Source organism: Anopheles stephensi, chromosome 3 (assembly GCF_013141755.1).
Source record: "Anopheles stephensi strain Indian chromosome 3, UCI_ANSTEP_V1.0, whole genome shotgun sequence".
In the NCBI taxonomy this organism is placed as follows: Eukaryota; Metazoa; Arthropoda; class Insecta; order Diptera; family Culicidae; genus Anopheles; species Anopheles stephensi.
In genome coordinates, this window is record NC_050203.1 from 6,688,054 (window position 1) to 6,712,059 (window position 24,006).

Below are 24,006 nucleotides of genomic sequence, written 5' to 3' on the forward strand. Positions count from 1 at the left end.
TCTCTCTCGCCACCGAAAAACACCGGCGAACGTCCTGTCGATCCTTGTCAGCATCATCAAACTCGACTCCGTGATTGGCACGATGAGTGTTGATTTGGGTTCGGTTCGGTGACGGTGAGGGCGAAGGTTGCGGCGCGAGTCGGTCCCCGTGTTTGACGTGAGTTGAAGTGCTTATCGGCGAAAGATTGCTGCAGCTTCAGCGTCGCCCTCACACAGCTCGGCTCGGCTTGACAAGGAATGTCTGTTTCTTTTGCCCGGCTTCCGCCACTATTCAGTCGCTCAATCGGATATCGATATCCTCCGAATGTCGGGACCGTCGTTCCGACGAGCTGTTCATCGATCCTCACCCGATTCAAACCAGCAATCCACCGCAGCGCAGTGAGATTTAGGGAAGCGTTCGTTCGTTCGTTCGTTCGTTCGGATTCGTCTAAGCATAAATATGTTGCTTCCCTCGAGAGAAGCACCTATAATAGGTATCGTAGACGACGACTCCGAAAGAAAGGTGATAATACACACACACACACCCACACACACACACACACACACACACACACACACACATGGAAGAATCGTCTGACGAGCGTCACCAAGAATCGTACGCTCGTGGAGCAGGTTTCTTTGCGGAACCACCAATGGGCGGGAAGGAAAATGACGTATGTGGCACCCTTCGTGATATCGAGCTGCGACTGACGACCCGATTGCCACCCACCGAACAATGCAATTTTTGATTTTGATGACATTTGCGTGTGATTGAATTACCGTGCGGTGAAATTTTGTTGTGATAGGATATTTTGATATTGATTGCGGTAAACAAATCACGGGACCTTTTCTTGCGCTCTTGCGTCCCTGAATCGTCCCACACGGCGTTTTTTTCCCCACTTTTCCCGGTACTTGTCGATCACTTCAAATGTGTGTATGTCGTTATTTTGTTGCGCAACAATCTACCGAGAACAGAGGCAGCACACTGTTCAATGCTTCAAGATAGGAGGTACCGATGTACCGATCCTGTTTGTTTTTCCTCCCGGATTTTCCCCCGATTCTTTTTTCATCTTCTCGTTCGGCTGCCTTGTTACCTTACCACATGAGAATCATCCGTCAAGTCTCGCTACTCACACACACACACACACACACACGTACGCAGTCAGTTGGGGATGTTTATTCGTGGGTGCGACAACCAACCTGGCAGCAACTTCCTCACGCCGTGCTTTGAGGTGCAATATTTTTTCGTTACCTTATTTTCGCCTCTCACAAACTCCCGGCGTAGCGTAGGTAGCATAGCATACCATTTACTCGCACACCGAATCGCGTATCGGAACGCTCTTTGAATGATTTATTCACCAACCGCGTGCTTGGCAAAGTGTCAATAGAATGATTTGTTGTAGCATATTCTTTCCGCACCTTTGCCTGACGCGTCCCGGTTTCCGATGAAATATCTTCCCTTGGTGTGGGTGTGTGAGGGTTGAGGGCCACACAGTCACTGCCATGTTGTACATTGATGGGACATAATTTGTCCGATTGTTGCAAAATGTCAACCGATAGAAAATATGATCGGCAAACGAGAAAACATCGGCGTTTTCCTTGAATCGAGCTCGCGGGAGAGTGGGAAAGAGCGAATGTGAACTTTGTGGTTGGAGGCGTCTCGGAAAATCTTGTGTGGGAGAAGTATGTGTCCTTTTGAAGCATTGGAATAGATGAACTAGTTCTCGGACGAGTCCATCTACTTACTGGCGTGCTGGATTTTCATCCTACATCGGTTATCTCTCGATTGGATTTTTTTCCTTTTTCCACCCATTGGCCCTCGGAGGAACACACACACACACACGCAGCCAATTTAAGAATTTTGATGAAATTGGTTCGTTACGGTAACGAAATAAAGATCGGTGATAAATTATTCAAAGGCAACTGGAACTGGGTTTGGTCCGTGGGTTTGGACCAAAAATTTTAACCAACCCGCTTATTACTCCCACTGCCGGTGCCTTGTTTACGGCATGGTTTCACTCTCTTACTCTTTTTTTTTTTGTTCTTGATTGGTAACATCTTTTACCTGGTGCACATCAACCGGAGACTAGCTGCAAACAATCTTGTTGACCTACAGACATATGCCCTCACAAAGCTAGCGTCTGAAAGCGCGTAAAAAACTCATCCACACTTGGAAACAACACACACACAGAGCGGGAGCACCCACACCTTGTCTGGCTGGGCTGTGTCCTCTCGATTAGGTAACTTTGTACTTGGCCAAGCACTGCTGTGTTTCACTCCACCTTTCCATGTTCTGGCCATGTCCTGTACGCCTCCTGTTCAACGGGGCAGCAACAACAAGAAAAAAAAACGCACATGAAGTTCCGACATGCCGCAGCAACAATCCCGGCAAATCACATAAGAACATGAGGCGCATTACCCGCAGCTGGGCGGAGGCATGATCGGTATGAATTATTCAAACGTTTCCAGCCACAACCAGTGTGCCCTCCCGTGTCGCTTTTGTGTCCTGGGTCCTATGGTGGGAGGGTCGGGTTCGGGTGTTTCAGCAGTGAGCAGTGAGACTTCTTGCTACGGTGGTAATATGATGCTGATAATACATTGAAGCGACGGTCACACGCTCCACAATGAAGCTTGTTCGGTGGCAGAGGAAAGCCGATGGAACAAACAGATGTTACCGTTCTCTTGCATCAATGCTCACCGTGGACACCTACACTAGTTTCACTTATCGGTGTGCGTGCAGGGAGAAATGAATGTTTAACTTGTTGAGTGACAATTTCTGTCATACGGTTAAATGGACGTGCAAACCCTGCACAATTGCTGTTGTCATTTTTGACGTTCTTATTTTGGCGCCTTCAGCAGCCATTTTGTACATAGTTTCTTTTTTGTTTTTCCATCCTTAATAAAGTTAGTTCGTAAGCGTAGCTCTCTCTGAAGTGTCGTGTCCATATAATTCCGTCCGAATTCCACAAAAATCTCATCAGGTTATGGGTCCAGGATTTCGTGTATGACGGTTTATAGTTGCTCTAATAAAAGTGTTGTGTTTTAAAAATGGAATACGAAAACGAAACCGTGCGCGTCCCGCTTTTTGATGGTTCGAACTTCGCATCTTGGAAGTTCCGGATTCAAGTGGTGCTCGAGGAGCATGATTTGCTTGAATGCATCCAGAACGAGATGGAGGAAGTGGAAGAACTTAAAGTGAAAACGGGAGACAGTGACGCCGCTGGTCAGGCGAAGGAAAAGCTGTGTGAAAAGCGCCGGAAGAAGGAACGACGGTGCAAGTCGATCCTTGTATCGCGGATCCATGACAACATGCTGGAGTATGTGCAGGACAAAAAGACCCCGAGAGCGATTTGGCTTGCGTTGGAAAAAGTGTTCGAGCGTCGCAGCACCGCGTGCCGGCTCCACTTGAAGAAAAAGTTATCGACGTTTCGGTACGAAGGGGGCAGTTTACAGGATCATTTCCTAGCATTCGATCGTGTTGTGCGTGATTATAAGGCCACTGGGGCAGTGTTGGAAGAGATCGACGTCGTTTTCCAGTTGATGATGTCCCTTGGGCCGAAATACGCGACGGTTGTGACGGCGCTAGAGACAATTCCGCAAGAGAATTTAACGTTAGAGTTCGTCAAATGCCGGCTCCTCGATGAGGAAGTTAAGTGCAACGATTCGAGTGTAGTGGCTGTTCCGATGAAACGAGAGTCGGCTGCTTTTGTTGGAAAGCCTAAAGTTTTTTCGAAAAGGCAAATGAAATGCTTTGTTTGTCACAAGCCTGGACATAAAGCGAGTGATTGTCCTGAAAAGAAAATGCAGAAGAGCAACAAAAGCAAAGGCAGTGCGAACGTGACGGAGAAGAGTGTGTGTTTTGCCGCCGGTTTGGTTGCTGTAGAAAGCAATGAAGAAGAAGGCAAAGTACAGTGGTTTGCTGATTCGGGTGCCACAGATCACATGGCGAATGATCGAGAACTGTTCGAAGAATTGGTGCTTTTGGAAAATCCGATTGAAATAGCAGTGGCTTTGAACGGAAAGTCTACGATTGCGCAATATTCGGGAACAATCAAAATGATTGGAAAGATCGGAAACCGACGACGTGAGTGTACCTTGAAGAATGTGCTTTTTCTTCCAAACCTACGGTGTAATCTTTTTTCGATCAGGAAAGTAGAGATGGCCGGAATGAAAGTTGTTTTCGAAAAAGGTTGTATAAAAATTCTTCGTGGTTCGGAAGTGATCGCGTGTGGTTCTCGTCATGGTCTCCAATATGAGATGGATTTTTACCGGAAAAGTGATGAGAATTCGGTATTGTATTCATGTGGAAAGATTCTGAAATGTCATGAGCTTTGGCATGAGCGCTTCGGTCATCTAAGCGAGAAAAACCTGGAGAAGATTATATCCAAGAACATGGTGAAAGGAATGTTCAAGTGCGATGGTGATAAAACGGAAACAATCTGTGAAACCTGTGTCGATGCAAAGCAAACAAGAATGCCATTTCGTGAACGCGTAGACAAACGGGCAAAACGTGTGTTGGAAATAATACACAGCGATGTTTGTGGTCCGGTGACACCAGTTGGACACGATGGAAGTAGATTCTTCGTTAGTTTCATCGACGATTGGAGTAGATTTGTGGTCGTGTACACTATGCGCAGGAAGGATGAAGTCTTTGAGTGTTTCAAGTTGTATGAAGCAATGGTTACTGCCAAGTTCGGGGTTGGCATTTCGCGATTAGTTTGTGATAATGGCGGGGAATATCGTAGTGGTGAATTCGACAAGTACTGTAAAGAAAAAGGCATCGTAATGCAGTGTACAATTCCATATACACCAGAACAGAATGGCGTTTCGGAACGGATGAACCGTACCTTGGAAGAAAAGGCCAGGTCGATGCTGTTCACGGCAGGAGTAGACAAGAAGTTCTGGTGTGAAGCCGTGGAGACTGCCGCGTATCTTGTGAACAGGAGCCCAGCAAGTGCCATCATCGATTGTAAGACGCCCTATGAAATGTGGGAGGGTAGAAAACCTGATGTTTCGATGATGAGGGTTTGGGGTAGTCCTGCGTATTGCCACATACCGAAAGAGAACCGGAAGAAACTAGACAAGAAGGCTTGGAAAGGTATTTTCCTTGGGTACCACTGCAACGGATATAGAGTCTGGGACCCGAACCGTCGCAAGGTTATCGCTGCCCGAGATGTCATCGTCAACGAGATTGGAGGTGCTCACAGGCAAGTGGGGCACCAAAAGCATCAATCAACAGAATCTACGGATGACGTGATTCGTATGAGATCTTCAGCAGATGCCGATTGTCCAACTGATCTGGCTGAAGAAATACGACCGGAAGCAGAGACGGGCACTGAATTCGAACCAGCACTGGAGAATGATGAACCTGAGATGAACGAGACCGTCGAAGAATTCGTAGATTGCGATGCAATCGCCGACGAATGTGAAGACTCAGCAGGGGTTGATCATCGTGCCGTGTCTGAAGAAAACAACACTCGGAAGCGTGTGCCACCGTCTTGGCAGAAGGATTACGTGATGAATTTTTTTGCTTATGCTTTAAGTGCTGTTAGTTATGTCGAGAACTATCCAGATTCAGTTGCGGAGATGCGGAAGCGTGACGATTGGGACCAGTGGAATGCGGCTGTACAGGAGGAGATGCTTTCTCACAAGCAGAACAACACCTGGACCCTGTGCGAGTTGCCCGCAGGTAGAAAGCCTATTACTTGCAAGTGGGTGTTTAAGATCAAGAAGGGTGAAGGTGAAGCTCCTGACAGGTACAAAGCAAGACTCGTAGCTCGTGGTTTTACTCAGCGTTATGGCTACGATTATGCTGAGACGTATGCTCCAGTGGCCAAATTGGATTCTGTAAGGACAGTGCTAGCCGTAGCAAACCAGGAACGTCTGCATGTGCATCAGCTTGATGTGAAAACGGCGTTTCTTAACGGAACACTACAAGAAGAAATCTACATGGTTCCTCCGGAAGGACTGTCCATAGGATCGAAGAAACTTGTTTGCCGTCTGAATCGTGCCTTGTACGGACTGAAGCAAGCTTCTCGTGCATGGAACGAACGGTTCCATCAGTTCGTCACCAGGCTTGGTTTCAAGCGCAGCGAAAACGATCAGTGTTTGTACGTGCGAACGGTGAATGACGAACGAATGATCCTAGTCCTCTACGTCGATGATATTCTCATCGTTGGACGAGATGTGGTGGCGATTTCGGAGATCAAGAGCTGTTTTAAGAACGAGTTTGCGATGTCGGATTTTGGTGAAGTGAGCTGCTTTCTTAATATGCGTATTGAGAGGGATGTGGAGAAGCGGTTCATGAGGATTTCTCAGCGAGGATATTTGGAGTCTCTTCTTCAGCGTTTCGGCATGGAAGATTGTAAACCGGTCTCCACACCAATCGAATGCCATCTGAAGCTGGAGAGAGGAATTGAAGCGGAACGAACGGACTACCCTTATCGTGAGCTGGTTGGGTGTTTGGCATACGTTGCCCACACTTCGAGGCCTGATCTATGTGCCGCAGTGAACGTGTTTAGCCAGTTGCAGAGCTGTCCGACGAATGAACACTGGTGCTACTTAAAGCGCATCTTGCGCTATGTGAAAGGCACTCTTGATGTGGGACTCGAGTTTAAAGGAGGACAAGCTGAACCTGCTTTGATTGTTTTCTCAGACGCCGATTGGGGAAACGATATCAACGATCGACGATCGATGAGTGGCTACATCCTGCGAGTGTTTGGAGGTACAGTGGCATGGTTAACGCGTAAGCAACAAACAGTGGCTTTGTCTTCTACTGAGGCCGAGTTTGTTGCGTTGTGCACGGCCGTCTGTGAAGGAATATGGATGAAAAGGTTGTTGGCAGATCTCGGAGTTGTCATCAAAGAACCTGTGCCATATTTCGAAGATAACCAGTCATGTATGCGCGTGGCGGAAGAGCCACGGGATAGTCGTCGAATGAAGCATGTCGACATAAAGTTCAACTTCATCCGAGAACAAGTTAAACGTGGCGACATAACCATCAAGTACGTTCCTTCAGAAAAGCAGTTGGCGGACATCATGACGAAGGGGCTACCGCCTGTAGCATTCAAGCGTCTTGTGGAGGAGATTGGAGTGCGAAGTTCCAGAAATTGAGCAGGGGTGTTGAGTGACAATTTCTGTCATACGGTTAAATGGACGTGCAAACCCTGCACAATTGCTGTTGTCATTTTTGACGTTCTTATTTTGGCGCCTTCAGCAGCCATTTTGTACATAGTTTCTTTTTTGTTTTTCCATCCTTAATAAAGTTAGTTCGTAAGCGTAGCTCTCTCTGAAGTGTCGTGTCCATATAATTCCGTCCGAATTCCACAAAAATCTCATCATAACTTTCATAGATTTAATTGGAGCTCTTTTTTCCCGAACGCTTTTCACTTACATTAGCCGGAAGAGTTGTTGAATGAAATTTTCCGTTTTGGAGACAATTTTGGAGTCTAAGAGATGATATGATGAGCTACGGACAATAGAATCGGCAGTCTGGTGGTCAAAACGATGTTGCAACAACTGCTTTAGCTATCTAGTGTTTTCAAAATATGCCAAAAGCATAGGATACATCTTGATTTTTTCGCACACTTTGGAATTATTATTTTTTCGAAGGGTTTAAAATTAATCTGAGCTGATTTCTTGAACGATCTAATAATAACTGCGTTTTTCTCTAGTACTTAACTAGTTTTAGAAAGTTTAAACAAAGTCAATTCGTTAAATATCCGCTCCATTACCTAATTTTTACGCTTTTTAAATAGTTGTCTCGTCAGAAGTCAGATAGTCAGAAGTCTCAAATCCTATCGCCTCTCCATATGCTGGACTGACTTTCCAACTACGAGTTTCCAAAAACAGTCAAGAAAGCCTAATGATAATGGTAGACCATTATCTATTGGTCAAGATCGTCAAGATTTTGCAACCTCCTCTTATAAAATATGAAAGTTGTCTAGCATTAAAATATTGTGTTTTAAGCAATATGGCTCATTGCGAAAAAGATGGTTGATACCTCGAAAAATAGATCAAACCACACTGATTTTATCTCAGAGAGTTTTTAGTTTTTTTTCTGCAATCGCATTTCCTTTGGCGATGCGCTTCGATTCGTAGCGTAGAGCTTCCAGTGGATTTTTTTTTACATTTAAATAAATTACTCAACCACTGCAACAGCGTCGTCCTCTACTCAAAATCAATAACACCCTCAATGAAGCTCAATGAAGGAATCGTCCTTTTTTCCATATTCAACCCAAAACCTAAGGCAAAGAGGTACATCAAAAATGTAATTTTACCACCAACGCTCTAGATACTGATGAAAAATAAGGAGCAAACCCACACACACAAACACACACAAATCAGCAAAGGTATCTTTATCCGATCGGATAAGAACGGGACGGAACAGCACAGCGGGCCAGCGTAGAGAGCATTGCCGCAAAACATAATTTGACGAATACGTGATGATTCCCGCTGTACCCACCACACCATCCAGCACACACACATATCGGTTTCTTGTCTCCTCGCTGCCGAGCCATCACGCAAATGTGGAAAAATCTCAGCTCAGTACACTCTAAAACCAAATCCAAATACACACACACACACCACAACCGCAGTCGGTTGTTTTTTGGGGCGCCGACCCCCAACGGGCAAATGGCGAACCCGGGACGAAGGCACGGCCGCATAACGATGGAAACGTGGCACAATAATGATGTGATCGTGCTGGAGCTGTTAAATTGACAACATAATATATGTACGTACGTACGTACACATACCACCATCCCCCCCATAGCTAACCACCACCGATGGATGCTTCACTTTGGCTGTGTTACCCAGCAAAAAAAACGAAGGAAAAACGGAAAAAAGGGAAAAGCTTCACAGTTAGCTGTGTTTCGTGGTACATGTTTTTGGGGCGGACGAATATCCGTAAACGCGAGAGGAGGGCAAAAAGCCTCAGCGCTCGCTCAGCGTTTGCCGAGGTTTGGGAGGCAGGTTTGTGTGGTGTATTGACAAGCGTAAAGCGTACATGCTCACCACCACGCGGCCATCCAAACCTACGGAAGTATTTTATTTCCTGTATCACTTTTTTTTTCGGTTGAACCTTCCTTCTGTTTGTTGCTGCTGAGCTTGAGGACATTTACCACTCGAGTACACTCCTTCTGGCGAGTTTCCTTCGAGATGGGAGACTTTTTTTCCCCGTTAGATGTGTGTTGCTGTGTGATGACGATCCTGGCCTGTCATTGTCTTTCGAATCGCATTTGGTGAAAAGGCCAGGATAAAAATGACACATCCCTTACGCCCTGTCCTCACTCGGAGCGTAACGCAACACATAATGCTAACAGTCGCAATTGATGGCGGGCCGATAGGATGCGGGTGCGATGGGTGAAAGCAGCAGCCGGGAGACCACGTACAATCCCGTTTTGCCGAATGAGAAATGTTAAAACCTGTGTGGTAGGAACACTGAGTGAGCAAAAACTACAGCAAGAAACAAATGTCACTTCAAACGAACTCGCAAGCCATTCATTTTCTTTTCGCTCCTGTCCCTAATCATTTATCATAAATGCCTTTTAGCGATGGAGGCGTACTGTACTGTTTCGCAAACGGCGTGCCTGATCCTTCCGCAGTTTCTTTGTTCCCTTGGACGGGTCCTTCCATCACGCTGCGCACTTCACTTGCACATTAGATCTTGCTTTGATTACAGCTATTAGATGGGAAAACTTTTCGCTGCTCACCACGCCTCCTCCATGTTAAACATCATCGTTGCCCAAGTTTTCTCTCGCTCATTTTTCCACCTTCCACGGGGGAAGCGTTTGGTGGTTTGGATGGATTTGGCTGGGCGAAAAAGTTACAAAACGACTCTTTACTCTAGGATACCGAATTATGGAAAGCAAACCCGTTAGGTTCGAAGCTTTCCAGTTTCGGCTTCACGACCGTGCGAAACGGGGTGGTATTTGTCCATCGCGTGGTTTCACCCCATTCCAGGGAGCAAACGTCGATAGGGGATACTGATGTTTCGGGAAACTTTTGACACTACGAGGTGTGTGTGTGTGTGTGAGTGGTAGGCGAAAAATTGCAGATCATGAGCTGGGGTTGGGGCTGAGTGGGTGTTGTTTTGTAGTGGAAGATTAGTAAGGACAACATCGTCACGAATATCTGGTTCGTGATCATTGTTTGACTTATGAAAGGCATGATGTAATCGCTGAGATTGTTTATTGATTTCATCGTTTTAGCATATTGTTTAGGTGTTACGAGCTTTAAGAGGTTTTTCGTGATGATGTGTTGTTATATAAAAATGCTAATAAAAATGCTAAGATTTGAAGCCACAGTCTTCTTGAGAACGAGAAGAAACAGTCTTCTTGAGCCACTAAAGGATACAATTCAAAATGTGTGCCCTCTGACATGGGGTATAAATTATTCTCTCGATCCAAGTGCTTGCAGAATTGCCACCAAACAAAACGAGCACCGTGACCACAACGAAGATGTACACTCGAATCGAGCCCACGAAAGAAAAGCACCAAAATAACCCCAATACATGCCCCATCCATACATATGCAAACGTACGGTCGGGTCGAAACGATTTGGGGTTAAGATGGATGGTTGAAAATGACTGACACAACATGACTTTGCAATACGGTCGATCTATCTTTAAGATTCGCACGGTGACTAATGATGGCCGGGAAGAGGCTCAACGCCATCGTGCCAGTCAGCGACAACTCCGTTCAATAACGGCCTACCAAATCTTCTCGGCACTTGAGTTTGGGACGCTTATTGCTTTGTTGTCAGTAGGTGTGTGTGTGTGAGTGTGATATTGCTGAATCATAGTCCGGGGAGGGAAATAAAATAAAAACGAAAACAAGAAAACGTTTTCCTTTTCCGTCGCAAACTGTCACTTTGAGGCATCGTGACATTCCGACCGACCGAAACGGGCCTGAACTTTGGAAAAGGCTTATGTGACCCAGAGCTACGGCTGTGGCTGCTGCCACCGTTCTGTTGCGTTCCGTTCAAGGGTGTTAGCCATAAGAGGGAAGAGTGTGGTGAGAGCTTTCATGCATTTATTATATTTTTGTGTTACGCTTGGGGGACGTTAAAACAGTTTTATTCTCGTTTGCTATCGGGCATGTAACCTTTTCTGACGGGTTGGTGCTTTTTTGTTTTGCTCGGTGAGCTTCTTGCACTTAACGAAAACCGCTCAAGGTTGACATGCGGGCAAAATTTTAAATTGTCCTTTTTATCGAACAAATGATCCTTTTTCGTTTTTAAGTGTTGTATATGATGAATTACGTAGATGTTTCGTTTGATTTCTCAGATTTGAAATGTAAATTATGACAATACAAATACTTATTCAATGGAGGCGCCCAGTATTTCATTGGCTGAGCAATTACTTTTTCTGATGGAGGCGCCCAGTGTTTTATTTTTTTTGCAAAGCATTTTCAATTTTGATGCACATTTATCGTTTAATCGTCTATTTTTAAAGCCACTGGGTTTTTTTCATGATTTATGATATAAACAGATTTTTTTCAATATTTTGAATTCAAAGAAAAAAAGTATATTGCATCCACGTTTTTTCCTATCCAACTTGCCACATTCAAGTAACGCTTTAGCATGGCTGAACATTATCCTACATTTTTCATCGTTTATCGCACCCCAAATGCATTCCAACATCAATAGTGAGGCCCTTCTTGTTACTCCACCTTCCTCCTCCTTCCTTTTTGCCACCCATCCGCCACACTCGTTTTGATCGTACATAAAACGGAACACAGAATAACAACCTAACGAGCTTCCGCTTCCTGATCGTCCTTTCGGCTTCGAGCGTCATCATCCTCGCCGGCCGCGCCGCCTTGCAAGATGGAGGTGGTCGGATGTTTGGTTTCCGTCCGCACCGTCGGCGTGACGAGGCAGAACGTGCGAGAAGGCCACTACTCCAAATAACCGACTCACGAACACCGTGCAGCCGTTACTGTGCACCAATTCCCAGTTGGAATGCAGTCCTTCCTTCCAGACGGTTTGATTGGATCATGTACGAGCGCACGTGTGTGTGTGTGTGTGTGTGTGTGTGTGTGTGTGTGTGTGTGTGTGTGTGTGTGAGTGAGTGCGCTTCATTTACAAGTGGTTACACATGCAACGGTGTGCCAAAGCAGCTATTTAGTAGCTCCGGTGGGAGGTTTACCCTAACTCGTCCCCTCCCAAAGCTCCTTGGCTCGCTTCACAGCTGTGCATGGAACCGTCGCCAAATGTTCGCGAATGATGAAGAAAGGCCGCGCGATGTTGTGAACTGCTATGGCCTGCGCCTTATTCCTAGCGACGGATGATGATGATGATGATGATGTGACGAAAAGTGCCGCAAGAAGTGGATTCTGACAATCTTTCAACTTTTCATCTTCCCTTCCTGTGTCGGGAAAGGGAGAAGGGAGCATGGGAATGGTCGTACGGGCGGGGTAACTTGTGTGGTCGTTAGCGTTTGAGCGAAGAAGAGTAAGCAGCAACATTGTGTCACGGTGTCCAGAAGTGGAAGTGGACGGAGGAAAGCATAACTGCGCACAAACTCGAAGCGGAAGCGGATGCGGCGAAGTAACAAACAGAAGAGGAAGTGTTGCACAAGGAAGCAGCGAATGGAAGAAAGAAATAAACCAAGCCTGAAGGAAAAATTAAACCTAGGGACCAGTACGGGTTGCTGGCATGCTCGTGGGTGTGGGGCTTGTAGGGTGATGTGATTGGCGTCAAGTTCCCGCAGACCCAGGCCATGGGACACTGGAAAGAAGCCGTTTTTCTTTTCGTGCGTCTTTCCCTGGGCTAGCTGCGTGTGGCTGCCGGGGACGTGGCAGCGGATGTGCGAAAAACACATCCGCCAATGCGCTTCCCGCTCGTGTTGGGCTTGCTTGTTTGGAACGGTGGTGGTTTTGCCCTTGGCAGGCCGTGGAAGAAAAAGCAGTCCCGCACCACCAAAACCAAACACGCCGTTGGTGGATTTTTGGTGCGGGAACACAAGAGGGAAGCAGCCGAAGAAATTATGCTCTATGTCTGCGTTCGTGGAAAATGATGCCGAATAGTAGCGATGGGGAAGAGAGAGAGAGAGAGAGAGAGAGAGAGAGAGAGAGAGAGAGGAAGATGGCAGGGCCGGGTGGGTGATTTGGGGCTCGTCGTGCCCAAGCCATGAGCACCGAGCATGAAGGCATTTGTTTATGTTTTAAAAGTAAACTTTCAGAATGACACCGACTCAACACCCGAGATGTTGAATTATTATTAAAATGTTAACACCTTCAACCGGCTCTCCTGCAAGTTGGTAGTGTCGGTGCGTTCTGAGAAAAGCAGATGCTCAAGGAAAACTGAAAGGCAAAAAGGATGAAAAACTGGGCCAACCATGCTTTTATGTGTTAGCAGCATACTGCCTGAGAGGACTTTCGGCATCTTATCATAAAGAACAGGTTTTTTCGTTGTGTTTTTAATTATGAAACACAAGTTTGACCTACATTTTGGTTTTTCGTGGAAATTTTACAATGAAAATAACGTGACGAGCATTGGTGTTCGAATAATTAACCGTTATCGTAAAATGGAATCTTCCAAAACTAATCAACTGTTCCCGGTTCAATCAAGCAACGTCAATGAATGATTCATCTCCATGCTTCCTGAGAAACGTACGCCACTTATCGTTGTCTCGGAATGCTTTGAATAGAATTATGAATTGGGGAAGAAAAACTGCTAACCCGCTCTCTCGCTATTCATCTGAAAAATCAAACCACATTTCCTTGCTTTGCATTGTAATTCTATTTTTTCCGCTTGACAATCATCGTTACGATTTCCATTCCCCGGGCCGCACAAAAACAAAGCAAAAAAGAAAACCTCCGATGCCCATTTTAATACACTTGTCCCAAACAGAACGAGTTTCCGCTGGCAGTCTTGTCGAACGGGGAACCCAACAAAGCCTAACATTTCTTCACTTTACTCCAAAGGAATGGTTCAGCATTATTTTTTATCGCTTGGTCGGGAGTCGTTTTATCTATCCCGCTGGGAAAGAGCAAAAATCTGTGCCACAATTTTCCCAGCTTTCCATCAATACGTTTGAACCTTGAAGTTGGCGTGCGCGGCTATGCGGAAAGCGTGGAAATATGATGGCAGCCAGTGAAACACAACACACAAAAAGCGCGCGCCGAGAGTGATGCCGATTCTGGGCAGTGGGCCCAAAAAATATGGCAAGCGGAAGGAAAAATTGAAATGACAGAAGAACTAACAGGCTCTCGGGGTTGAGGAGCGACACGACGACAAATATTACCGAGAAGAAACCTTCCCATCAAAACAGAAGAAAAAAACGAAGAAGAAGTCGTTGATCGTTGAGCGAGTGGATAGAGTGCGCCGCCCCCATTGCCCAGAGTGACGGCCGATAGCTTTTTCACTTCGTACGGCATGATTCGGTTTCGTTTCGCATTCATCTCGCATAATCAAAAGTCTCTTTTTCGTGCTGGGAAGAATATTTTGCAGAAGGCAAGAGCGAGCACGAATCATATACTTTTCGAAGGCTCGGCGCTTGAAAAAGGAAAAGCAGGCCCGACAGCAGCGGCAGCAACAAGAAAAAAAGCCGCTCCGATTCCCCGAAACTTTTCCGGCTCGTTCTTTTTCCCCGGGATTCCCTGGAATTGTGGAAAAAGGAGCAAAAAAGTAGCGCGGGACTTCGGGGATGTGTAGGCTATTTTTAGACTGACTGTGGAAAACTCCAGCCTGACGCACGGCCTCCCCGAGCCCGTCTCTGGGTCGCCCTCCGTGTCCAACAATCCAACTGGCAGGCACGGTTTATCGACCGTTTCGATGCGGCACACTCGGGAAGTAAAGCCACCATCCGGGAGTCTATTTTTAGCATCGCACCGCAAAGGCTGGCCTCGTGTGTGCGTAAATAGTACCGTACCGTGTGTGTGTGAATGTGTCTGTACGCGACGAGGGTATGGCCAAAGTGGCTTTTCCTGGCAGGGGTCGCTCGAACCGCACCGATCCGGAAATGGTAACGGACGTACAGAAGACGACCGGGGCAAGGCACAACGGGATAGGCGAGCTTTGTTTATATGCGTCTGCGTTCGGCGTTCGGGAGGGGTGTTTGGGAGCGAAGGACATGCCTCAAACGCTTGTGTATGTACTATCCCGAGAGTCCGAAAGTAGGTTATGTACACGACGTCACACGGTAGTGTAGAGGAAGCGAGTAGCAGCAGCAGCAAGGAGTCTTCGCGTACTTTCCCAGAAAACAAAGTCCTGGGAGCTACGGAGGAACGCTCTTTGTTGGACAGGGAACAGGTTGGGCGAAAGACCGTGGAAGGATCAGCACAAACAATGGAAAAGGGGATTGGCTTGTTGTTGGAGTAGGGCCAACGTTTTACTCAACAAATAGAACTAAAAGCCGAAGACAGAGACCGACCGAGTGCAGAACGCGTTTGGAGAGCGACAAAGAGAGAGCGAGAGAGAGAGCCAATGGGACAAGGTCGTGTAGATACGGCACAAGGCGGACAAGGCTTACGTCTGATGAAGTGGTACCGTCCGAAGGGTGAGTTTGAGAGCATCCCTGTGTCCTTTTGCGAGGAAACATCGCCACAGTGCCAAGTTCTGGCTGCTATCCCAGCTGGCCTGCAATTTGAGGCCCCGAGGGTGAAATGTTTAACCACTGTCAGTGCGCGTACTACTGCTTCTATCACTACTACTACTAAAACATGCCCAGGTGCTACTATTGCCCCGTTGTTTGACGTTGTTGTTGATGATGAGCACTCTGTTGCATTTTCACCTGCTGTCCGCTCTCACGCCAGTTCGCGTGTCCTACCCATCACAAAGAAACCACGTCATCAAACATCATCCTTGTCTAGCAACACGGACGGGCCCCCAAACCGAAGCAGGGGGTGTCATACCTTTTGTTGGTGTGTGAAGCAGCAGCAGCAGCAGCAGCAGCAGCAGCAGGTTCGCAGGATGCTGATGGAAACAAAGGCCCGTTCTCACGTCATTGAGCATCCTTTCAAGCGATGCACAACACGCACACGGCCGTTTGCCGTCACTGCGAACGCTTTCACGGGATAATCCCGATCCCGAGAATTTCTGTGTGAGTGTGTGTTGGGAGGTTGCTGTTTTTTTTTTTTTTTTTGTGGGTGGCTTCTCATACGCAGCGCGGTGTTGTTTTTCGATACACCACCACCGCGCGGGTTGTTGTTTTATCGGTGTTTGGTGTTGCTGACGTCATAGCATTTCGGTGTGCCGAGGTGAAGGATAACTTGCTGCACGCTGTAGATGCTGGCAAAGTTTCGGCATAGATTAAATTTTATCCCTCACCCTGGAAGCCATTCGACGGTGCGGGTTTTGTGGTGGTAACTTTGGGTCTTCTAAGCGTTGATCAGATCATATAAGTTCATTATTCGAACAGGGTTGTTGTTTTTTGTCGTGAGGGTTGAAATAATGCTTTAAACAGTTCCTTTTGAAGATTTGCAAATGAAACATTTCGATTGGTCACTCAAACAAGCCATATGTGGAGGTCTTAGTTTAAGCTCAAATGCCCTGCTTTTTTCTCGTTCTTCATTTATCAACTCTAGTGATGTCTGTCCCATCGATCAGTTTGTTAAACTTTGCGCCTGTAAATTCATATTTACTCCAGTATGGACACACGGTTCGGGATACAATTCCAACACCGTAGTGACGTCAGTTTGCGTTACGCCTGAATGCATTTGCTGTGACCATTGTTATGCGTTGTCCAGGGGGTGATGATGCACGGTCACAGTTGTTGGCACAAACCTTGCCCGAACGGTACCAGAGTACCGGCGAGCATTATCGGCTCGCGTCAAATAAGCGAAAGCAAACAGTACAACGATGCTGCCGGATCGTGCCACGCGGACGAATAAAAACCCAACCACCCAACCGGGATGGACGGTCGGGGTCGAGGAAGGTTTGAAAACAAAGTTTGACACATTTGTCACGCCTATCCGTCAGCAGCAATTACGCGCGGATGCGTGAGCACGGATCGCGGGCGATGAGGAATTATTGTTTGCTTTTTCCGGTGGTGTTGTAGCCTCCTTTTTTTGTTGCTGCCAAAGCGCTGTCGGCTGAGAGCGGGAAGAACAGAGAAAAAGTACTCACTGTCACACCTTCCAGCCAGTTTGTACAAAGCACACTAACCGAGCTGCCTTTCTACGTTCATCCCTACCGAAACCGTACCCTACCGATCGATGGGAGACCGATTTTGTTTCATAAATCATCAAAATGAACATAATCGGATGGGCGAACCGGTGGGGGCTCACACAAAAAAAGGCGATGAAAAAGTGACTAACGCCGCACGTGTTTTTAACTGCCACAAAACTGGCTGGTTTTTGTGCCAACCCTGGTCTCCCATCCAGCACAAGGGGGGGTTTTGCCTTCCATTCCTTTCGTATTGCTGGCCTCACCCCGGGAAGGATCAAATGGTAGATAATTAGAGTGCGACAGCGTTCGTAACGTATTGGAGGGGTAGGATGGGAAGGCGATGGAAGTGCAAAAAGTGCCTTTGATTTATCGCAAGTTATCCATATCTCCGCCGAACCGTGCACACAGCGAGGCAACATGTCGGGAATCAATGCGACGTTAATTGGGCTACGGTGAAATGCGATAGACCTGATCCCCGGAGCTCGAGCGCGCCCGCTCTAAGGCCCAGGATTATTTGTCAGGTGCGACCTACATACGGGGTTTTTGGGGTTGGGGGGGGAAGAAGAGAGAGAGAGAGGTCGAAAGTCGATTAATTCACACCGCCATATACAGACCAGCCCGACAACTAACCGCGTTCATGTGGGATAATTTTTCGTCGGTTGGCTCTGTTCGCATTACGGCGCTCGGGTTTTTTCTCTCTCTTTCCTATTCTCGTTTTTAAAGGAAAAACGTGACATTGTAGCAATTGTTGGCTTTACTGGACCCCATTTTTTGTTCTCTTCTGATGAAGAAAATAGTTTCTCAAGAATATGTGGTTCAATGTGCTCGAGGAATGATTTTTATTTTAAGGAGAACAGCAAAATAATGAAACGTAACAGTTTCTTAAGACATGGACTCTTCTTAGCCGGAAATGCAAGACAACCCCCAATCATCTTGAAGCGATTACAGCGAATATAGTGTGTAACACCGACGAGCGATACCGGCCACCAACATGTGCTTACAGGAAAGAATTAAGCTCTTCTCCGTTTGCTGGCCGTTTGAACCGCGCACTTATTGAAGGATAATTCACTTTCCCATCATATCTCTTCCCGGAAGCGCACCGAAAGCGATTGTTTACCGAGGTGTTGTATCCGAGCAGTTATGCAGTAGCACTTGTGTACGATCAATCCACACGGAAACATTATCCGCTAGATAATCTTATGACATCGTACGTACATTGTCCGTACGCCCGTAGCGGGAACGATTTGTAGACAGTTTTATCGACATCGACACAATAACGCTTTCCCGGGCGGGAGTTGTTGGTGGTGGTGATGGATGTTCGGTGAAGCATAGCGGTGAGAACATTGTTGCATCCGCCTGCCCCAGTTCCAACCGAACAGCGTCGTCTAATCGATCGCAGGTTTTCAAATGCAACCAAGAAACGGAACCGTTTAAAGGCGGAAGGAACCGGGGTAAGAAGTTCTGCTTTTTCGCGAAGAATGATTGCACCATTATGTGGCGCGCGCGCTCTGCACACTGCAACCGAATAATGCAACCCGGGCACGGTTTCCGATTGATGATGTGTACCCCCAGCACCGGCGGGATGGCAAGCATAATAAAAGATAAGTGTCATAAAGTCTTCTTAATGTCGGACAACTTAACCTCCCGTCCCGAGTCTGGCCGGGCTTGGTCTTGGATCCAGCTCGTCCAGGCTTCCCGGGCTGCACTTGGTTGGTGGTGTGGATGTACCGACAGCGCCACAGTATGGGAGAATCTTACAATATTGTAAGGTAAGATACAGACACACGGTACCATAAAAAATGCAGCTCTACTTCTTGTGCTGTGCTCCACTAAGCTCTCCTGGGATGGGGAAGACCAGGGAGAAAACAATTGCACGGTATTATCATCTGAAGCGTGTTGCATTAAAAGTGCAACAAAGAAGCTACTGTACCAGAGCTGCACCAGATGCGATCGGATACCGGTGACGTAACGCAGCATGAGCCCGGGGGCCCGGGTCCCACGGGTAATCGTTTTTAATCAAAGCACTCGCCGGCAGTTTTATTCTTCGAACGGGCGATGGCGTCACCATTGAGCCGGACACCGGCAGTCTCATCTCTGACCTCCCGGGGAGTCAAAAGCTTAATGCGTTTGATTAACTTGGTCCTCGCCTCGAGTCGCTGCTGGTCGCCGAGCAGAGTGCACCAGGAATTCCAGACGGCGCTGGTGGCTGGTGTCGATGTTGTTTGCTCTATTTTTATATCAACCCATTGATCGGCGGCATCATTTATCTCCGTTCTACGATGGTCTTCTCCGGTGGTCGTACACTATCGCATCGCAGCAAAACCCCAGTCAAACACTATCCCCCCATCTTCTGTCGCCCACAGCCAAGCTGGACGGTGTCAAGACGTACATGCGGATGCGAAGAGTGCCCAATCATCTACAGGTGAAAGTCATAAAATGGTTTGATTACCTCTGGCTGACGCAAAAGTGCTCGGACGAGGAGCGAGCTGTATCATGTCTTCCTGATAAATTAAAGGTAAGTAAAGGGCAGCAGCCTACCCGGACTTCGCACTGTGTGTGTGTGTGCGTGTTCACTTTGGCGGATTAAGCACCAGCGCCGGTGCCGATGCCAGCGCGAATCCTCGCTAATCTTTCTACATTACGCGTTCTCGTTTCAGGCTGAGATAGCTATAAATGTTCATTTAGATACACTTAAGCGAGTAGAAATATTTCAAAATACCGAGGCGGGATTCCTGTGCGAGCTGGTGCTAAAACTTCGACCGGTCCTGTTCTCTCCCGGTGACTTCATCTGTCGCAAAGGTAAGCTGTTAGTGCTCCGGTTCGGGGGAGGGGGAAAAGGGCAAGAAACGCCGAACGTTTTTCTGGGGTGGGCCGAGGTTCACCTCCAACCTCACCTTCATCAGACTTTGGGAAAGCGTCCAAAGAACGTGACTTGCATTCCCAGTCGAGCTTCCGGAACAAAACTACCACCCAAACTATCGTCGCGCTTCCGGTCGGGACTCGCCCGCACTCCGTACACCTTAATCCGATGGTAAAGCAAATTGTCTTTGTTTGGTGGAAGAAACACTGGCGTTCTTTCCCTATTTTCCAAAGAAAGGAAAATATAGAACGTGCATGTGTGTGCTACACAACGTTTAGTCTCGCTGCAAGATCCGGAGATGCTGTGGATGTGTGGTGAAGAAATTATGCGCGGTTTTCGCTGGTAGAACAATTAGATTTTTAGAGCCAACTTGAGCCAAGCCGGGATGGCGTGGATGATGGCGCCATGTTAGACAAGCTTTACCCATGCGAGTAAAGCATCGCTCCGGGGAGTATAGGTCGGTGACGGTTTTGCAACTCGAGAGAATGTACGGTCGAGGTTCAGATGCAAGGACCCGTGGAATTCGAGGCGTAGCTACGCGTTACCGGGCTCTAGGCGTTAGCAGAGCTTCTCACTGATCTAATACCCCCGTAAATAGGCATCGTTGCTTGGTTGGTTGTTTCGCGTGCGGGAAGTTTTTGAGGCCTGGGGTTTTTTTACGTGCGGGTGCATTATGCGTCATAATTGTCGCCCATTCTCGTCCACAGGTGAGGTCGGCAAGGAGATGTACATAGTGAATCGGGGCCGGTTGCAGGTGGTGGCCGACAACGGGAAGACGGTGATGGCGTCCCTGAAGGCGGGCTCGTACTTTGGCGAAATCAGTATCCTCAACATGGGTACGGCAGGTAAAGCGCTCGGTAAATATGATAGCCAAGCAAAATACTGTTGTTATTGACGTTGTATCTTTTTCTCATTCATCGTTTCAACAAAAAATACAAAACTCGAAAGTTTCAAAAACGTTTAAGAAAAGTTGAACGATTATCCTAGTATTGCTACCGTTCAGTGTTTAAAACAAAAATAACCGTCAAACTGTCGCGCAATCTGCCCGACCAACTCGACCACCGACGTCGACGATGAAGCAGAAGCAAACAAGATGGCTAGCACTGCAAAAAAAACAAAAACAAAAACGGCTCTATTTCAAGCAATCATTTGAAAAAAGAAATGCAAAAATGCGCTCTAGCGAACGCACAAGGACACTCCTTCCGAACGCACTCCCACAGCGAACGCACCCCAACGGCAACGGCGCAACCGGCGAGGTTCAAGCTAGGAAGCCACTCTTTACTTCTTCTTTTACTAATCGTACCCATTTGCCTAATATTCAAAGTAGCTAGAATCCAAATCGAATCAATCGAAAATACCACATTCTCCCAACGTCCCAATCTCTCTCTCTCTTTTACTTCTCTTTCTAGTTAACGTAATTGTAAACTGCCCCTTTGTTATTAATCCACCAAACCCACTCTCGTGCCACGACTAACTAAAACCAAACTGAATCCACCATTTTAAACTCCAGAAACGAAACAAACAACGTGTGCGCTTTTTGTTATCATCACGTTCCATGCAATTGGTCGAAAAAGAAAGTAATTCGAAATTGATTTACTCCACGCACACTACCGTGAACCGTGGAGCTTTGAGACGAACTATACTTTCTTCTTCTCCTTTCAATACTATTTCTTCAGTCTTCAGAATAATTTCCTACCCCTCATACTAGCTCCTGTTTTTCATGGGAGACTCTTTCATTCATGTTTGCATACATGTTGCTCTCCATCTATCAACCTCGCTCTATCTCTCTCTCTCTCTCGCTATTGCTCTATCTCTATCTATTCTGTACAATTCTTGCTGTGTAGTTAGGAAGTTCCCGATGGTAAACTTTCCCCGTTTTCGATTGAGCTTCTACATTTTCCTCATCCAGCCTTTATTTACCACCCCCCCCCCCCCCCCCCCTTTTCCGTCCGTATAGGACAATAGACCCGTAGATAGATTTTCCTGATCGGTCGTAACCGATCTTTCGGCCGTTAGAGCAAAACCGGACCTGTAACCGTGTAATCTGATAGCGTTAGTCCTGATGCCTAGTGTTGCATATCTATACATTTACATTCAAAAGTTATGTGTACTAGCCCGAACGAAACCGTAAACCTCGATGTTTTGGCCTCATAGCTTGATGAGCTCGTACAACTCGTAGTGCCATACTAGCCCGTACAAGACCATGAATTTACATTCACATTGAGCGTATAAAAGAAAAAAAACGCGAAAGTAACCGAAAATTTCAATAATCAATAACTATCGTTCAGTTGAAGCTTTTGCTTGGCTATTAATACCTTACCAACCAAACAAATGAAACCGAAACCATATATTATCATAGTATAATTAATCATCGTGCTCTATACACGTACTTTTTAAACCATCTCATTGTAATCCCATTGTTTCGTTTTTGCTACAAATCTCTCATGTGCACCGAGTTTCTTTTTATGTTGAATGATTAGTTTATGTTTCCTAACCTATTTTTTTGTCCATTTTGCTACTTTATTTCGATGTGATTCTAATGGTGTAATGTGGATGAAATGCGTGTATTTTCTTATGGTTTATTTTTTGTTCTTGCTCTCCCTGTCTTCAAATGGAGTCTTCAATTAGTGAACTCTTCTTTGAGTTTTTTGAAGCTACATGTCTCGAGTCTTGCTGCATTGCTGTGGATTGCATTTTCTATTTGACTGGATGCGTAGTTTGAAGCTTTAACTATTTATTAGACGATCGAAATATTGTTTCTATGTTCGATTCTTATTTCAAATCACGTCACAAGCAGTTAAATGCACAATTTTATTTTTTTTATTTTTATAGTTTGTTACACTTTAAATATTTCTTCCGATTGCGCATTCGAATGCACTCTTGCATTTTAATGCGCCTGTACCAACACACACATAAAAACGGCCCTAAGCTCCGTATGTGTTTGTTTGCGAGTGCCGTTAAATCCCACTTTATAGCATCCCGAGTCCTGTCGGTACCTAAACAGACCCTTAATTATCCTTTCAAGTACCACCAAACCGACCTGCTCCGTATAGCAGCAACACACGCTCGGAGCCTTGTGAAACAAACGTCTTAGCTCCGTAAGTCTCTCTGCCCCACGCAAACTTGAACCACATCGTCTATTGCGTCGGATTATTGGACCGGAGAGCAATTTAAATCACAATTAAATCCGATTTGCTAATCATCCTTCGTTGTGTGTACTTGTTGCGCTAGAAAGAAGGAAGGATAAATGCAACCTAGCAGCATTAGCATTTTAATTCCAAATCAGCAAATTAATCAACAATAATCTAATGGGACCAGTTTCTGCTTGTAATCCGGGCACGTTTTATGAGCGCTCGCTAAACAAGCTCCGGGATGGCATTTCGGGTGGACCATTTTCCTCAGTATGTCCTTTATACGAGCCCGAAAGTCTTGGCGTGCGAGTGTGTCCTCTTTGTTAGAGGAAGCAAAGTCATAAAAGAGAAGATGTTATTGTTATCTCTTAAAGAACAAAAACCAAACTTGCCCTAAAGTTGGTCCAATTTTCGGTGGTCCAATCCGGTTATATAACGGACGCACCTGAATGGGTCCGGTGCTCCGGTGGAAAATTGCATATCTCACAAAGTGCAGATGCATGTGTCCATCCTGTCGACTTTGCCGACGATTTGATGGTGGTCAGCAAGTAAAAGCCATTTCATGCATTCTTTCGCTCGTTTTTCTTTCCGCTACACACACACACGAGCTAATGCCTAAATCCTCTTTTGATCCACAAGAAAGCAGCTTACCACGATGCACTTGCTAACACAGCCAGATAGTAGGAACTTCCGGCCCAGGGCAGGTATTATAGGCGGGTATTATGGTAACGTTAAGTAATTTCCTACAATCAGGTCAGATGTCCTTCAAGCGGCCATCGAAGTTTAGTTTTTCACATCTCGAGCTCTGATACTGGGCTCGGCTCTATCCCCTTGTTTGCTGATTACATGTTTGCACCGGAAATGGGATGAGATTTCCTTGGGAGCTTTCCCTTCCTTTGGTTCTTTGAAGTAGCGTCTTCAGTG

At 46.4% G+C, this 24,006-nt stretch overlaps 1 protein-coding gene across 20 annotated transcripts in view; it reads left to right on the forward strand.

Moving 5' to 3' along the window:
- LOC118510343 (cyclic nucleotide-gated cation channel alpha-3) overlaps nt 1-24,006 on the forward strand; it is a 94,251-nt gene that overhangs the window by 56,274 nt on the left and 13,971 nt on the right. For 17 of the 20 annotated variants that reach the window (XM_036052015.1, XM_036052013.1, XM_036052028.1 and 14 more), the window contains 3 exons: nt 19,455-19,606; nt 19,749-19,890; nt 20,659-20,808. In XM_036052015.1, the coding sequence (XP_035907908.1) occupies nt 19,455-19,606; nt 19,749-19,890; nt 20,659-20,808 (444 nt within the window). The remainder of the gene's footprint in view (nt 1-19,454; nt 19,607-19,748; nt 19,891-20,658; nt 20,809-24,006) is intronic. The other 3 variants (XM_036052024.1, XM_036052034.1, XM_036052025.1) reach the window with 2 other exon arrangements.